This window comes from Mesoplodon densirostris, chromosome 17 (genome assembly GCF_025265405.1).
Source record: "Mesoplodon densirostris isolate mMesDen1 chromosome 17, mMesDen1 primary haplotype, whole genome shotgun sequence".
Lineage (NCBI taxonomy): Eukaryota > Metazoa > Chordata > Mammalia > Artiodactyla > Ziphiidae > Mesoplodon > Mesoplodon densirostris.
In genome coordinates, this window is record NC_082677.1 from 63869891 (window position 1) to 63887966 (window position 18076).

General features: G+C 43.0%; 1 protein-coding gene across 6 annotated transcripts in view; it reads right to left on the reverse strand.

The window, feature by feature from the left end:
- Window positions 1-18076, reverse strand: part of DZIP1 (DAZ interacting zinc finger protein 1) — a 53820-nt gene that overhangs the window by 21868 nt on the left and 13876 nt on the right. For 3 of the 6 annotated variants that reach the window (XM_060080094.1, XM_060080095.1, XM_060080093.1), the window contains exons 7-12: window positions 17475-17636; window positions 13484-13621; window positions 11374-11436; window positions 3710-3850; window positions 2980-3028; window positions 1432-1488 (exon numbers count right to left, since the gene is read on the reverse strand). In XM_060080094.1, the coding sequence (XP_059936077.1) occupies window positions 1432-1488; window positions 2980-3028; window positions 3710-3850; window positions 11374-11436; window positions 13484-13621; window positions 17475-17636 (610 nt within the window). The remainder of the gene's footprint in view (window positions 1-1431; window positions 1489-2979; window positions 3029-3709; window positions 3851-11373; window positions 11437-13483; window positions 13622-17474; window positions 17637-18076) is intronic. The other 3 variants (XM_060080097.1, XM_060080096.1, XM_060080098.1) reach the window with 3 other exon arrangements.

Genomic DNA, 18076 nt, shown 5'->3' on the forward strand with positions numbered 1-18076 from the left:
ACCCCAATCACTGGGCTGGAAGACACGGTGAGAAGGCATTAATTCAGCCACAGCCTTCAGAGAGGAGTATACCTGATGCAAGTAAGACTGAACACCCTGTACTTCAAAATATCTCAGAAAATTAGATTCTACAGCTTCTCTTCCAATATTTGACAATTCCTATCTGAGGTTCCTCTCTCAACTATTTATTTATTTGTCTATTAGTTTACTGACTCTTTCCCTAGCTTATTAGAATAGATCTTTAGTTCGAATCCTATTCTAAAAAATACTGTTCACAAACTTCAGCTACCCTATAGGCATACAATTTTGTCTTTACAATGGCTAGTGTGAAAATATTCAACTCCTAACTATGGGTAAACTGCTAACAATTCTGGAAATATGGCCTTCAAACCCATTTACAACTTGCTAATCTGGATCCAGGTCTGGTAAACTACAGCCTGTGGGACATACCAGCCCCTACCTGTTTTTGTAAATAAAGTTTTATTGGAACACATTATTGTTCCAATATTGTGCTAAGTATAATTAAAATATGAACAATAATAATTGAGTCTTTTAAATTTCCATACGTCTCTGAAATGCTTCTGTTCTCCCCTCAGCTCTCCTCCTGGCGCTTAAACTACCCTCTCCTCCTGAGCACCTCTCAGCCTCTTCAGCTTCCAGAAGCAACATCAAGAGGCCGCAAGCAGCAGCTGAGCCGTTAAAACAATTAGCTCTTTCCAGTCAATTGTGCCAAATTCCCAAACACGCTCCTCAATGTCCTTTCATCATCACAAGTCCTGGGCCCATATGAACGGTTGTTCAGTGCCCGGCCTCAGTGCAGGCCCTCTCCCCGGTAATTCAGATCCTGTACACATGCTTTCTTGAATGGAAACAAAAATATTTCAACTATTTATTATTAAGAAAACAATCTGTCCATTTTGAACTGTACAGGTTATGTCTTTTTGGATTCTGGCCAAATCCTGACAGCTCCGGAAGACAGCTGTGCTGAGCTGACTTCAAGGGAGTGACTGGTGGGACCATCGCGTCAAACCCTGCAGCACTGGGTCTCAGTGATGCCAGAATGTGGCGGCCACGACATACAGTGTGGTGGTCGCAGTGTATGACCTTGGGAAATCCAAGAGTACAAACTGCAGCGATGCCGAAGAACTTTTAGTTGTTCCTTTATTAGGCGAATAAGGTTAACAGGTAAGGTAATAAGGTAATAGTAAGGTAACAGGTATGGCTAACCCAAATCACCACAAAATCACACGGATATTTACAATATTGGGTTTTAGAACTAGGTCAAACCTGGGAACCAAAATAGATCATTATATAATCTCCAAACACACTGATGTTCAAAGAAATGTCTCTAAAAACAGTAAGTAGAAGTTATGTATGGGTTTAGCACTTTAAAAATATCTTTAGAACCCCGAGACTATTATAGAAACTTACTAGGTACAGTTGGGGTAGTTGGCTTAGATTCAAAAGTTTGCGAGGTTAAAGGATTCCCTGAAATAACAACAAAAAAAGTAGATTAATGACAAAAATCACAAGCTATGGGTTATATTTTGCTAGTGCATATCCTAATATTTCCCCCCACAAAAAACAATGATATTTACCAACATATAGCGACTCACCCAAAAAAGATGTTTAACATACATCTTTTAAAGCTAACTTTTTTCTAAAATTATTTTCCAAATGTGTATGCTGTCTAAGTAATTATACAGTTATTCCTCACTACCTGAACTCTTACTATTCCAAGAGAAGTTATAGGGAAACACCACCCTTCCCAAACCTTTATCTCAAAACGAGGGAAACAAGTGTGTAGGTCACTGTACAGGCATACGTCATTTTATTGCACTTTATTGTATTTCGAAGATGCTGCATTTTTTACCAATTGAAGGTTTGTGGCAACCCTGCGTTGTCAGGTGATGGTTAGCATTTTTAGCAATACGGTATTTTTTAATTAAGGTATGTGTATTTTTTTTAGATATAATGCTATTGTATGCTTAATAGACTACAGTATAGTATAAACATAACTTTTATTATGCACTGGGAAACCAAAAAAATTTGTGTGACTCACTTTATTGTGATTATTGGCTTTATTGCAGTGCTCTGGAACTGAACCTGCAATACTTCCGAGATATGCCCATGTCTCCCATGGCCCCCAGAGACAGGGAGGAAGCCCAGCTCATAACACCCATTATCAATCCCCAGTTGGCATCCCTCAAGTAAACAAAGATGGCTTAATAACCTGAGATGTACAGGAACCAAGACCGGAATCACTCGGAAGAAAACCAGGCAAAAGGCAAGCTTTACGCTGTATTGGGAGACCCTGCACTTCTGGCTCCCAGCCCCGCTTCTGGACTAGCTCTTGAATGAAACGGAGATGGATGGCTATCACTGCTACCATCAGTAGGTTGTATATCCCCCCACCATACTTAGAACAAACCCTTAACCCCAGCCTACCACAATGCAGAATCATGCAGCAAGCCTCTACAGCACTTTAGGGTAATTAAGAGTTTAATATTAATAACGATAGCCAACACTCATGAGTGCTTAACAGGTGCTCTTTATACATGGTCTCCCATTTCATCCTTGTAACAAGCCTATGATGTAATTACTACTAATATTCCAGCTTTAGAGCTGAGGAAACCGGGGCAGAGGCTCACAAAGCTACATAGTGCCAGAGATGGGCGTTGAACCCGGTCTGCCCCCAGACTCTGTACTTTTAATCATAAGGCATCTTATTGCACATCCATCCAGAGGTACAGTTACTAAGCATGTATTATGTGCATAACGATATTCTGATAAAAAGGATACGAGACCATTCTATGACAGTTTAGGTATTTAAAATTCTTCAACTCTCTGGGTTGTGGTTAGCACAACTTAGCACACCTTAGCACTCATGAACCACCGCGGCCCAGCATTCTTCTGAAGTCCAGCACACGGTTAGGGAGGCCCGCCTTGCCTCCAGCGCTGGGATCCTGGTCCACTTACCTCTGGGTTCACCGACACCGTTCAATGGTTTACTGGTAAACTCTTTAATCTGCAAAGAAGAACAGTCTTTCAGTGATCCATGTCTGAACTAGACAGGGACATACTGGATAATGGACAGATACCGTACTCAGTAAATGAACCTTTTCACTAAATCCTCCAAAGACACAGGACACGTGGACTTTAATGACATGGAGGGAAACGTTTTATAAAAGCAGCATTTGGATTCAGCTGCTTCTTTTGGTAAGGAATTACCAAAAGGAATTTTAGCTACCTTCACATTTATTCTGAATTCTAACTGAATAAATCTGATTGCTCTACGGTATTTTAAAATACCTTTAAAAATTATTTTATTTACTTATACAAACAACCACAGGGAAAAAAATATTCTATCTCCTTTATCTTATCCAGCTTACAAGTGCTCTAAAATAAAAACACACGTTCTTGGGCTTCCCTGGTGGTGCAGTGGTTGAGAGTCCGCCTGCCGATGCAGGGGATGCGGGTTCGTGCCCCGGTCCGGGAAGATCCCACATGCCGCGGAGCGGCTGGGCCCGTGAGCCATGGCCGCTGAGCCTGCACGTCCAGAGCCTGTGCTCCGCAACGGGAGAGGCCACAACAGTGAGAGGCCCGCGTACGGCAAAAAAACAAAAAACAAACAAACAAACAAAAAACACATTGTTAGATAAACTGCACTGTTTACATAAAAACGGTGCCAATATATACTCCAAAATACCTGTTGTCTCTGCGTGACGATGAGCTCGTTCTGCTCCTGGAGGCTCTTCCCTAGCTCTTTTATCCTTTTCTTGTGGAACACATTACTTGTGTTTAGCTCATTTATCATTGAGGCTCGAAGTTTCTCTACACGTGACAGGAGCTGGAAAAACCAATGAAGAAAGGCATTCATCTGCAAACTGCATGTAAATTTCTTCTTTTGGCAGTTTGTATATACATGCCGTACCTTCTTGCTGGCCTATGTTATCTACACACTGAATAACTCTCTGATCACCGTGTATGAAGGCCCTGGCTATACAAGGGGCTTCATCTCTGTTCCCAGGGAGCTCATGGCCCAAGAAAGCCAACACTGATGATGTGAACAGCGGAGGGAACCTGAGCCGTCACATGAAATCACACAGGGACGAGCAAGGATAAGGATCAAGGCTTCTCCTCAGAGCAGCTCCAACCCCACACAGTACTGTTCTCACACATCCACATGCATCATCCCAGCTGGAAAGTGCACTCCCTGGGCCGCAGAGCCCACTTGAATTATTTTATATGCCCAGCAACTAGCACGGTCTCTGGCTCTTAGCAGGTTCTCAATAAATATTTACTGAGAAATGGTAGGTGGAGGGCATTGGGGGTAGAGGAAAAGAGGAAGGGAGGGGGAGGGGGAAGGGAGGGAGGGGGAGGGGAGGGAGGGAGGGAACAGAAGGAAGAGAAGCAGAGAACAGACAGATTCAGAGATGCACAGATTCATCTTTTGAGACTTAACCTCAGGGAAGATCAAATACTGGACAAGAATTCAAGAAGAATTTGTTTTCAATAATTTAAGGAAACATTCTTAAAACAACTTCGGAAGTTGCTTAAACAGAAGAGAAAATACCCTTGGTAAATGGCACTAGGGACATTCCAAGCCTACGGCCTGGAAACAGAGACAGGGATGTGCAGGTCAAACAAAGCGGGGTAAGTGTGTCTGAGAGGAGCACAGAGAGTTCCTGGAGCAGCATTTCCTAACCGGCGAGGTTTTTTTTTTTTTTAACAAACACTCAACACGTGTAGAGGTTGCGTTAAGCATTTCCTCTCGTTGAATCCACACCACAGCCTCATGGATCCAAGTTTTGACCTCGTTGTTCAGATGGGGAAACTCAAGTCTAGAGAGGTAAGTAGCAGACCCAAACGCAGACAACTTGAGCGGGAAGAGCCCAGCCTTGAACTTTCCTGTCTTCAAAGTCAACGCTTTCAAACTTTGTCTATGTCATGAAACGTATTAATGAATTGTACTTGTGGGCTTCCCTGGTGGTGCAGTGGTTGAGAATACACCTGCCAATGCAGGGGACACGGGTTGGAGCCCTGGTCCGGGAAGATCCCACATGCCGTGGAGCAACTAAGCCCGTGTGCGCCAGAACTACTGAGCTTGTGTTCTAGAGCCGGCGAGCCACAACTACTGAACCCGCGTGCCACAACTACTGAAGCCCGTGTGCCTAGAGCCCATGCTCTGCAACAAGAGAAGCCACCGCAGTGAGAAGCTCGGGCACCACATTGAAGAGTAGCCCCCGCTCGCCGCAACTAGAGAAAGTCCGCGTGCAGCAACAAAGACCCAACACAGCCAAAAATAAATAAAAATAAAATAAATTTAAAAAAAAAAAAGAGAAAGAAATCACCAAATCAAAAAGTAACAAAAATGTACCTATCAGAATGGCCCAAATCCAGAGCTTGCCAATATCAAATGCTGACGAGGATGCGGAGCAGCAAGAACTCTCATCCATTGCTGGTGGGAATGCAGAATGGTACAGCCATGTGGAAGGCAGTTTGGCAGTTTCTTACAAAACTAAACATACTTTTACCAAACGATCCAGCAACTGTACTCCTTGGCATTTACCCAAAGGAGCCAAAAACCTATGTCCACACGAAAACTGCACACGGATGTTTATAGCAGCTTTATCCATAATTGCCAAAACCTGGAAGCAACCAAGGTGTCCTTCAGTATGTGAAGAGATAAATAAGCTGTGGTCCATATAAACAATGGAATGTTATTCAACATTATAAAGAAATGAGCTACCAAACCATGAAAAGACTTGGAGGAAGCTTAAATGCATACTGTTGAGGGAAGGAAGCCAGTCTGAAAAGGCTACATACTGTATGATTCCAACTATATGACATTCTGCAAAAGGCAAAATTATGGAGACAGTAAGAAGAATTAGGGGTTGAGGGGAGGGAGGGAGGGATGAACAGGCAGAGCACAGAGGATTTTTAGGTCAGTATTCTGTATGAGACCATAATGATGGCTGCATGTCACTAGACATTTTTCAAAATCCATAGAAGGTACAACTCAAGAGGGAACCCTAATGTAAACTGTGGACTTTGGGGGATAATGACATGTCAGTGTAGGTTCATCAATTGTTACCAATGTACCACTCTGGTGCGGGATGTTGATAATGGCGAAGGCTGTGCATACGGGGTGGGCAGGGGGGATTTGGGAACGCTGTGTATTTTCCCCTCAACGTTGCTGTGAATGTAAAATTACTCTAAAAATAATCCATTTACATTGAACAGAAAAACAATAAAATAACAACAAAAAAGTTAATGCTCTCAATCCATACACTGCAGGGTCTTCCCTCTGAAGCGCTCTGTGCTCACATGAGGCCGGACAAACAATACGTTGAACCAAGTTAAAAGGGTTTCCTGAGTAAGGACTAAAAAGAACCCTACCTATCCCAGTGGATGCTAAGAATCTTCCCCCAGGAGGACACTGTCAGGAACCTTCCCCACATTTTTACAGACTACTACAAGTGTACCCCCAAAAGCAGTTTGGGAAATCTGGAGTTGGAAAACAGAAGGAAAAGCCAATAAAAACGTACAGGGCTCTGGGTGGAGGCTGAGAATCAACAATATGGGGACTCACTGCAGGGCCCAAGCAGAAAGGGTACATAAGGAAAACTAAGGGATGGCATCATTTTGATACTGGAATTGAGAATTGACCAGAAAATGTGACAGTCTAAGAAAGAGATAGCCAGAAATTATTTCAAAAGGCTTGTGGCCCTGGAGCTCATTCCTTGTGACCTTCTACCATTTCAAGTTTTACACTTTTTCTCTACCAGCCACATTACCCCATCCTCCTCTCCTTTCACTGCGTGACCATTCTACAACCTCCCAAGCTCTAAGAGTCTTCTGTTGGGTGGAAAAGGGCATGCCATCATTTATCTGTGGTTCCCTTTGAACTCCTACCAATGTTATTTAAAAACAAAACCAAAAAAAGACTGCCAAGAATCGAGGTAAAGCAATAAAAAGTTGGCAAACGCAACTTCCCTTAAACAGAGAAATACAATATGTGCATTGTAGGAACAGGAGGCACCAATCATGTGGAATAATTAATAGTTTGGTCTCAGGCACAGATTACTAAACCTTATTGAATCTGCCTCTCTGTTAGGGTTTAAGAGAAATGAAGGAAGAAGCAAGCAGCTTCTGAACAAGCAAAACCAACAGACAAGGGAGCAGCGTAGCCTGGCGGTGGCACAAAAACTCCACGGTCCCAGCACGTGAGGTGAGGCCCTTCACTCAGAAGCAGGTCAGGCCTCCCCTTCCTCCAAAGCACTGGCAGTCGGTCTTCCTCTCTGTATCACCACCCACAGTGGCCAAGTGTAAACCTCTACAACTTATACTGTACACTGTGCTCCAGCCAGAAGGCGACTTAAATTCCCACAGTTGCCTGGAACACAAGAGGCTTAAAGGAACGAGGACTAAAATCACCCCCTATTAATAAGGAAGCCTGAACTCAGTCCCTAAACCCCAATGCTCTAAGAATACCCTGAAGAATAAAAATAGAACTTCAAATTGTAAGAGCCGTGGTTCAAACCATGGATCCAAAACACAATCGTCTGGGGTTTGGTGGTGTTCTTATTGTTGTCTCCAAACTCTGCATGTCCCAGACTTACCTACTGAATCAGACCTTCAGCGGGTAGAGCTGGACACCTGTATTTTGGAAGAGACTCGGGTCATTCTGAAGGATGCCCCTGGTTAGGAACTACTGCCTTAGAGCATCTCGAAGGAAAGATTCAACATTCTTACAGAAAAGCAACTGCTCTAAGTTGTCACTGGCTGTTCCCCATCTCACCTGGCTAAGTGCCTAAAGCATGAAAGGTGAGCAAGGCAGCGAGGCAGACAAGCAGGCCCTGAGGTTAAGAGGACCTGCTTCAAATATCACGTCACAGCGATACACAGCTCTTTCCAGCCTGTTCTTCTAGACTGTACAGTCAGCATCTCCCCAGCCACACAAAAAAAGGCTGTGTGATCCCCTTGTTGGCCACCTATCGACCTTCTGCATTCATTCAGCAAATATTTAATAAGCACCAACCACATTTTAGACACATTGTCGGATGCTGAGAATACAATGGAGGAGTAAACAGAGCCCTTCCCTCACAGGGCTAGTGATCTGGTTGAAGAGACAGACAATAAACAAGTAAACAAACTATTTAAAACAGTGTTGAGGGGCTTCCCTGGTGGCACAGTGGTTGGGAGTCTGCCTGCCGGTGCGGGGGGCGCAGGTTCGTACCCTGGTCCGGGAAGGTCCCACATGCCGCGGAGCGGCTGGGCCCGTGAGCCATGGCCGCTGAGCCTGCGCGTCCGGAGCCTGTGCTCCTCGGCGGGAGAGGCCGCTGCGGTGAGAGGCCCGCGCACCGCAAAACAAACAAACAAACAAACAAAAAAACAGTGTTGAGAGCTACACCTGTGAAGCGATGAGGATAATAACGGGAGGGGACCAGCTCCCTGGATGGAGTGGTCTTGGGGTGACTTCAGGTCTCGTGAAGGAGGAGAATGAAGGCAGGAGAGATGCTCTCCTACTGGCCTTGAAGAAGTCACAGCCAGCCTGTGAACTGCGGAGCTGAGGGTCTCACTCCCATGGCTAACTGTAAGGAATTGCACATCGCCAATCATCTGAACGGGCTTGGGAGGGGCCCCGGAGCCCCAGATGAGACCACAGCTCAGCTAACACCTTGAATGCAGCGTGTGAGACCCCGAGCAGACAACCCAGCCAAGCCGTGCCTGGACTCCTATCCCATGGAAACTGTGAGATAATAAATCTGTGGTAATTTGCTACACAGCAGAGAAAACCAAATCAGAGTGGAAGGAGAGAGCCACATAAAGAACAAGTGGAAACAGTATGGCGGTTCCTTAAAAAAACTAAAAATAGAATGACCATATGACCCAGCAATCCCACTCCTGGGCATATACCCTGAGAAAACCATAATTCAAAAAGACACATGCACCCCAATGTTCACTGCAGCACTATTTACAATAGCCAGGTCATGGAAGCAACCTAAATGCCCATCGACAGATGCATGGATAAAGAAGATGTGGTACATATATACAATGGAATATTACCCAGACATAAAAAGGAACGAAATTGGGTCATTTGTAGAGATGTGGATGGACCTAGAGACTGTCATACAGATTGAAGTAAGTCAGAAAGAGAAAAAGAAATATCATATATTAACACATATATGTGGAATCTAGAAAAATGGATGAACTGGTTGGCAGGGCAGAAATTGAGACACAGATGTAGAGAATAAACATATGGACACCAAGCGGGGGAAAGCGGCGGGGGGGTGGGGGTGGTGGTGGTGTGATGAATTGGGCAATTGGGATTGACATGTATACACTGATGCGTATAAAATTGATGACTAATAAGAATCTGCTGTATAAAAAAAAAATTAAATTAAAAAAAAAAAAAAAGTGGAAGGACCTCCCAGCAGAGAAAACCATGTGTAAAAGGAGAAAAAGGCCACATGTTCTACAAATTACCAGAAGGCCACCGTAGCTAAAAAGAGTAGGTTCAGGATGAGGCCACAGTGGTGGCTGACAGCCAGATTATTTTGGCTGCTCTGCAGAGAGCAGATTACAAGAGGAAAAGGTTGGAATTGGGAAACCAGTTACTGGGACCTTTTAGAAATGGTGGGAGCTCAGTGGAGGATGGAAGCAACAGAAATGTCCAGAAGAACATGGATATGAGATACTCGGCAGGACCTGCCGATAGCTTGGAACTGGGGGCTGAGGGAGTGCATCTGAGTGGACTAGGATGCCATCAACCAAAAGCAAGACACCTCTGGGAACAAATCCAAGAACTTCATTTTAGACATGTTACGTTTAAGAAGCAGTGGAGATGTCAAGTACAAAGCTGGCTATTTCGTCTGGAGCCCAGAAGGGTGGCTTAGACTGGAGAAAGAAACATGGGCGTTATATCTACACATAGCCCAGCCACTACTCCCCTTTGACAAGTTCTCTGTTCAATTCCTGGAGCACCAGAACTATGAGAAATAAATTTCTGTTGTTTATAAGCTACCCAGTCTAGGTTGTTTGCCCAAAAGGGGATACAAAGGGCTACAAAACACATACAATTTAAAGTGAAAAAATAAACAGATGTTTTCCTGTCTTAAAATCTCAAATAAATCTACTTTACATTTTTTGCACTATTGTAAAAGCATTTTAACACTTAAATTTCTGATATACTCAGTGGAAAAGGAATAAGTGCTACAATTCATTTTTGTTTTCATTAAAATGACTTTAATGTGAACAATCCTGCTTTTTATAGGCAGACCTCAGAGATACTGTGTGTTCAGTTCCAGATCACAGCAATAAAGCGAATCACGTGAATTTTTTGGTTTCCTAGTGCATACAAAAGTTATGTTTATGCTACACTGTGGTCTATTAAGTGTGCAATAGCGTTATGTCTTAAAAAAAACAATGTATATATCTTAATTTTATTGCAGGCTTCCCTGGTGGCTCAGTAGTTAAGAATCCACCTGCCAATGCAGGGGGCACGGGTTTAAGCCCTGGTCCGGGAAGATCCCATGTGTCGCGGAGCAACTAAGCCCATGCACCACAACTACGGAGCCTACACTCTAGAGCCCGCGAGCCACAACTACTGAAGCCCACGTGCCTAGAGCCGGTGCTCAACAAGAGAAACCACCGCAATAAGAAGCCTGCACACCGCAACAAAGAGTAGCCCCCGCTCACCGCAACCAGAGAAAAGCCCACGTGCAGCAACAAAGATCCAACACAGCCAAAAATAAAATAAATAAAAATTAAAAAAAATAAACTTTACTGCTAAAAAATGCATCATCTGACAATGCAGGGTTGCCACAAACCTTCAATTTGTAAAAAACGCAATTATCTGCAAAGTGCAATAAAATAAGGTATGCCTGTATTCAAAACTTATTTAGACTGCCACTCTGTAATGTTTAAAAATTAGAAACATGTATTCAACAATGGAGAAATGATTAAATAACTGATGATACAGCCATAAGATCATCATGGAGCCATTAAAAAAATCATGATTTTTGAATAATATTTTAAAACATAGGAAACTGTTTATGATATATTAAATGAAAAATGTATAAAGTTATAGATATAAAGCAAAATTCAAAATCTGTGAGACATATGTGCATGGGTTTCTATACTTATAGAAATGCAACATTTACTGCATAGAAAAAAGACTGAAAGAAATTATAACAAAGCAGTAACACTGGTTATCTATGGTATTGGAATTATGAGTAATTTAAATTTTTGTTATATATTTCTCCACAAATGTCTTAAGTGGATAAATATTACCTTTATTATAGAGAAAAGCAAATATTCTTTTTAGAAAGACCCACTTTTTATAGGGCGTTGATTTCTTAATCTTACCTGCCTCTTCTCTTTCTTGTGATCTTGATGAAGAGCCTGAACTCGAGCTGTCCACTTGCTTTCCTACAAAATTAGTAAAACAAGAGTAATTTAGTGTTACTGTAACAATGACATCTACTCAGAATGGAAGCTTCCTTTTTAGTGAGTACCTACGAAACCCAACTATCTATTTGGTAACATTTTAGCAGGCATTTAAAAAAATAAATAAATACAGTCAAAAATGTTTATACACACTTGCACTTGGTTTTAACCTTATCCTCTGAGGCAAGGTTCAGCAAACATTTTCTGTTAAGGGGCTAATAGAAAATATATTAGACTCTGGGGGCCAGATGACTCAGTCACTACTACTAGAAGTAGGAGAACAGCCATAAGTAATATGTAAATGAACAGTCATAGACGGTACATAATAGTACGGCTGTGTTCCAATAAAACTTAATTTAAGGGGCTTCCCTGGTGGCGCAGTGGTTGAAAATCTGCCTGCCAATGCAGGGGACACAAGTTCGAGCCCTGGTCTGGGAAGATCCCACATGCCGCGGAGCAACTAGCCCCGTGAGCCACAATTACTGAGCCTGCGCGTCTGGAGCCTGTGCTCCGCAACAAGAGAGGCCGCGATAGTGAGAGGCCCGCGCACCGCGATGAGGAGTGGCCCCCGCTTGCCGCAACTAGAGAAAGCCCTCGCACAGAAACGAAGAGCCAACCCAGCAATCAATCAATCAATCAATCAATCAAATTTAAAAAAAAAAAAAAACTTAATTTAAAAGAACAGGTGCTAGCTTGTTAACCTCAGAAGCTGAAAGGAAACATCAAGGTTTCTGGGTCCATAGGTTCTGAACTGATAGAGCTCACAGGAAGGAGACAAAAGACATTTAGGTGGGACCTGAGGATTTCATAACTGGGTCCTTCAACTAGTGAGTCAGCAGCCTGCTGGAAGCAAATGCCAACAGTTCAGTTCAGGACCCAATTCCTGGTCCCCTACCGCATATCAGGCACCTTGTGGGGCAGCCTCTGGGCAGGCTGGGAGAGAACTAAGAGACGGGCCCTGCTTGCCCTGCCCGGAAGAACAGTGGACATACAATGGAGGGTTCCCACATTTTGTGCACGTGATCAGGTCCAGCTTGGAGGACTGTGGCAGTGCAATAACCCAGAACTCCAGGAGAACTCTCCAGAAGAGATGCCATCCCAGCTGAATAAGTGTCAGGGCCTGAAAACTGGGAGGTGCATGACAAAGAAAGCTGCAAAAGCAAAAGCAGAACTCAGATTGCCTCGTCCCCGGAACCAGGAGCTCTTTGGGGCTACTGGAGCGTCAAGGTAAAGGCAAGGATGGTGGGAGACGGCAGGACCAGATGCCCAGGGACTCTGAATGCTGGTGAAGGGTCCTAGACTTTGTTCTGTGAAAGATGGGGAGCCACTGAAGGATTCTAGACAGGATGGTGACATGATCACCCTGGCTATAACACGAAAGGTAGATTGAGGGGAGAGAGGCCAAGACAAGAAGCAGTGGCAATAGTCCATGTTCAAAAACACATTTACCTTTTAAAATGACATAATATTGCTTTTTGAAAAAATCCTGAATTCATAAGCTTTAATCTCTGTTTCCTGACTAAAAAAAAAAAAAAAAAAAAAAAGTTCCCCTATATCAGTGTGACCAAAATAGCCAGGATGAAGGCTGTACTGATTACTGAGGTTCACTTCCAAATGATTGTAATTTATTTGATAAATGTAAAAGACCATCAGTTTGCCAATGCAGCCATATATTTAAGCTCTAAAATAAGTCAGGGCTTCAATATGCCTTTCTCTGCCTTTTGAAAGTGGGTCTACATCTGAAATATGAAAAATAACTACTAAGGTAATATGAACCAATTCAAATAGATATTATTCAAGGAAATATTAAACAACTTTGCCAATTGTTCTGTATCCACATCTATCAGTCAATCAGTAAGTATCTAATGAACACCTATTATGAATTACACGTGTTAGGAGATAAGGAAAAAAGAATTAGTCACCTTCATCGTCACTGAAAGAGGCACTTTCTTGTAGATGGTGCTTACTGTAAATTACCTCACCAAGAAGGATCAGGCCTCTACTGCAGTAATCACCCACTTTTACCTACCTGACTACTAAGAAGTTGCATCACATTTTGGAAATCCTGGGGACACTGAGGACGTTCTTCTTTAAACTCATGTGCATCTTTTAATGTGCCTATGTTAGACTGGATCTCCATATAGGACTTCTGGATTTCTGACAATTGCTATAAAATAAAATTCAAAATCACTGGTACAGATGTTCATACTTCTATACGACTGACACAGAGAACAAAATTGGGGAGCACCTGACTATCCTCCTGGACATTCATCGTGCTTCTCCTGCTTCTCATTCCCAGTGGTTTTCCCGTTTCACTACCTCCAACAAAAGAACGTGCACTGGGTGAGAAAGGGAAAGGAAAACCTAAACTTTCTAATCTTAGATAATCGATCTTTAAAACTTTAACAGGCAGGCAACAGTGCCAGAAACAGAGGAACTGGGTGCAGTTGATTCTCAGGATGATTTAGTGAGGAGGCCAGCGTCATCCAGGGACCACTAGGGACATAAGGTTTTAATTTTACCCTTTGCTTGTAGGTTATTCCCAAAGTTACTGGCAGTAAATACCCTCAGAAGGTAATATGTTAACTTCAAAAACAAAAGGATGGGCGAGCATTGTCCCCTACTGCTTAAGTCTGGGCTGCACAAGGTAACTTCGTTCCAAAGAGCACAGTATGGGATGGGGGGCAGTGGGGTGGGGAGAAACCTGACAAATACTACCTCAGCCAGGTGATCAAGGTCAACATCAACAGTCATAAACCATGTAGATGGTATGTACCCTTGAAATGACGTGATGAAAATTGTACTTTATCTCTGAGGACTTCTTCCCCAAAACCCATAAACCCTGTCTAACCATGAGAAGAATATCAGGTAAATTCCAACAGAGGGGCATCCTACAATATACCTGAAAAGTACACCTTAAAACTGTCAAGGTCATCAAAAACAAGTCTGAGCCTAGAGAAACAAGACAACTAAATGTACTTAGGTATCCTGGATAGGACCCTGGAGCAGAAAAAGGATGTTAGGTAAAAGCAAAAGAAATCTTGGGCTTCCCTGGTGGTGCAGTGGTTGAGAATCTGCCTGCCAATGCAGGGGACATGGGTTCGAGCCCTGGTCTGGGAAGATCCCACATGCCGCGGAGCGGCTAGCCCCGTGAGCCACAATTACTGAGCCTGCGCGTCTGGAGCCTGTGCTCCGCAACAAGAGAGGCCGCGATAGTGAGGCCCGCGCACCACGATGAGGAGTGGCCCCCGCTTGCCGCAACTAGAGAAAGCCCTCGCACAGAAACGAAGACCCAACACAGCCATAAACAAACAAACAAACAAACAAACAAATAAATAAATAAAGCAAAAGAAATCTGAATGAAGTATGGTCTTTAGTTAATACTAACGTACCAGTATTGGCTCATTAATTGTAACAAATGTATGATACTAATTTAAGACGTTAGTAACGTGGAAAACTGTGTACAGGGTAGGAGAGGGGTATTTATATGGAACTTTCTGTACTATTTGCTCAGTAAACCTAAAACTATTCTAAAAAATAAAGTCTATTATTAATAATAATTTTTAAAACCCTCTATAGCCAAAATGGGCGAACAACCCAAATGTCCATCGAATAATGCATAAATAAAATATGGTGTATCCATACAATGAAATATCATTCAGCAATAAAAAAAATATTGATACATAACTACACCGTGGATGAATCTTGAAAACATTATACTAAGTGAAAAGAAGCCCCTCACAAAAGATCACATTTTATATAATTCAATTTATATGAAATGTCCAGAACAGGCAGATGCATAGAGACAGAAAGTACAGCTGTGGTTGCCAGGGGAGGGAGGGAGTGCCAGTGGGTACAAGGCTTCTTCTTTGGGCGATGAAATGTTCTAAAATGACTGTGATGATGGTTGCATAACTCTGTGAACATAATAAAAACCACTGAACTATACAGTTTAAGTGGGTGAATTGTATGATATGTAAACATCTTTAAAAAGCCGTTTTAAAAAAATATATGGGGCTTCCCTAGTGGCACAGTGGTTAAGAATTCGCCTGCCAATGCAGGGGACGGGGGTTCGAGCCCTGGTCCGGGAAGATCCCACATGCTGCAGAGCAACTAAGCCCATGCGCCACAAGTACTGAGCCCGTGCTCTAGAGCCTGCGAGCCACAACTACTGAAGACCGCGCGCCTAAAGCCTGTGCTCCGCAACAAGAGAAGCCACCGCAATGAGAAGTCCGAGCACCACAGTGAAGAGTAGCCCCCGCCTGCCGCAACTAGAGATAAATAAATAAATAAATGTATTTATTAAAAAATTATATATATATATATACATATATATATATATATATATATGAATGGTAAAAAGTCCTAGGTGGGGAAAAGTCCAATTCTACAATGATCCTGGGGGCAGGGATAATCATGGAGGGAATCTCAGGCAAAAGAGCCATACTGGCAGCTTTATCACAAGGAAAAAAAAAATGAGTGTGGCCTTGATGGAGAAGACATAAAAAGCCAGTCTTAAATTGGTTACTATCAGAATCCACTACTGTAGGTAATACGACATCCCACTTTGAGAAGATGCCAAGGGTCTGAGTTCAGGAGAAGCCCCTGGAGTAGGGGTGGTAAAAGAACTACTACTGCCCACAGGTTCTGATGCTTAGAACCAAGCGAAGTGATAGGGGATAGTTGAACCAACAGGGAGTTGACTGAAGAAAGCCCTATAGAAAAGACACAATGAGCCATCCCAAGTTAATTTCCCCTCAACTTTTTATGTGCAAATTACAACTTATGAAAAAGTTGAAAGAACAGTATAATGAACACCCATTTCCCCTTCACCAGTTGTTAACCTCGTGCCACATTTGCTTTGTAAAGATATAACAGCGGCTGGCAAACTTTTTCCGTAAAGAGCCAGATAGTATTTGACTTTGGGACACACGTAAGATCTTGGTCATAACCACTCAACTCCATGGCTCCAGCACAAAAGCTCCATAGACAAAGTGTGGAGGAAAGAGTATGGCTGTGTTCCAGAAACCTGCACTTGTGGACACTGAAAGGTAAACTTCATATAATTTTCATGTGTCGTGAAATATTTCTTCTTTTGACTTTTTTCAACCACTCAAAAGTGTAAAAAGCTTTCTAAGCTTGAGAGCCATACAAAATCAGGTGGTTTGTCAGGTCTGGGTCACAGGTCATAGTTTGCCAATCCCTGAGAGAGGGTCCAGGCCGTTTTAGAGAAGGATCTTAGCAGTATTCCAAAACTCTCCCTCTCTTTTAGTTTATAAACATGTTGGCCCCTAGAGGGAGCTCCAGACTCTTCCCTTGCCTCCTTTGCTTCACTGTGACCTCCGCTGCTCCCACAGGGAAGTGGAGGTTGCATTTAGCGACATCCAGCTCCCTCAAACCCCTGTCCTCCTCACCACCTAGGCCTGGGGTGAGGAAGGGGCCTGGCAAAGGCTCTCCCTCTGTCTTTCTGGGTCAGCTTCCTTCTCCCACATTGGCAATCTCTGTCAGTCTTTCTGGAAAGTTCCTTTGGAACTTTGGAAAGCTCTAAAACTCAGGGAGGAAGTTATTGTTTTGGGCTATCTAAACCTAACCAGATAAGAAAGAGGGACCTTCTTCTCTGATCCATCTAAAATGTACCAAGTGTTCTGCACTGGGGTTTGGGGTCAAAGCTCCCACTCTCAAGGAAACGACTTTTCTGACTTGCTCTCTCTTCCGTATGCCCCGAGCTCCCAAGACGCTCGGAGGAGCGGTGTCTGGGCCACGGCACAACAAAGGAACTTCTGGATCCGCGGGCCACATTGCCACTCTAATGCCACCTCTCAAGGCCACAACTCTAACAATGCTATGAAGACTCCGAGGTTTAATACTTACATATTCTCAATGTTTTTTGTGGGTATTTTCGGGTGGAGCCACGTGGCTTGTGGGATCTTAGTTCCCCAACCAGTGATCAAACCTGTGCCCCCAGCACTGGAAGCTCAGAGTCCTAACCACTGGACCACCAGGGAACTCCCAATACTTACATATTCTAATGATGAAATCTTAGAAGTTAGTTCTTTAAACTCCTTCATACACATTTCCTTGACTTTTTCCATTTCATCAGCTAGTTTCTCCTTTTCTTCTTCTTTCCATCTATCAAATAACTTCAGAAATTCTCCCTCTTTTGTTTTCTGCATTTCATATTCCTGAAATTGATTTAATACATGGCTTTAAAAGCTCTGGTATGCAGCAAGTATGCAGAAATTTAAATAAATGGACATAGCTTCACCTTAAATGGGTCAGCTAGACTTGGAAGTTTCAGTTAGGCTTCTTCTGTTAGTTTGTTTTGGTTGCAAAAACACTGCATATAATGGCAGGTCTGTGCACAATGATTTTTCTAAACCAAAGGTAGCAAAGCATCTTTTGCCCTTACATTCCTTAAAGTACAAACACAGAGGCCCAAAGTCTCAAAAGTTCTATGATCTGTGAACTTGTAGAGTAGACATGCAATCGTGTGTAAAATGTAAACATACTTTAAAAGTCTGTTGAGAAGAACGTTTCTTGATACCATACCAATTTGGGTAGAGTGGCCCCATCTCACCCTTAATAAACACAAATACATTTTTATATAAGCTAAATTCAAGGT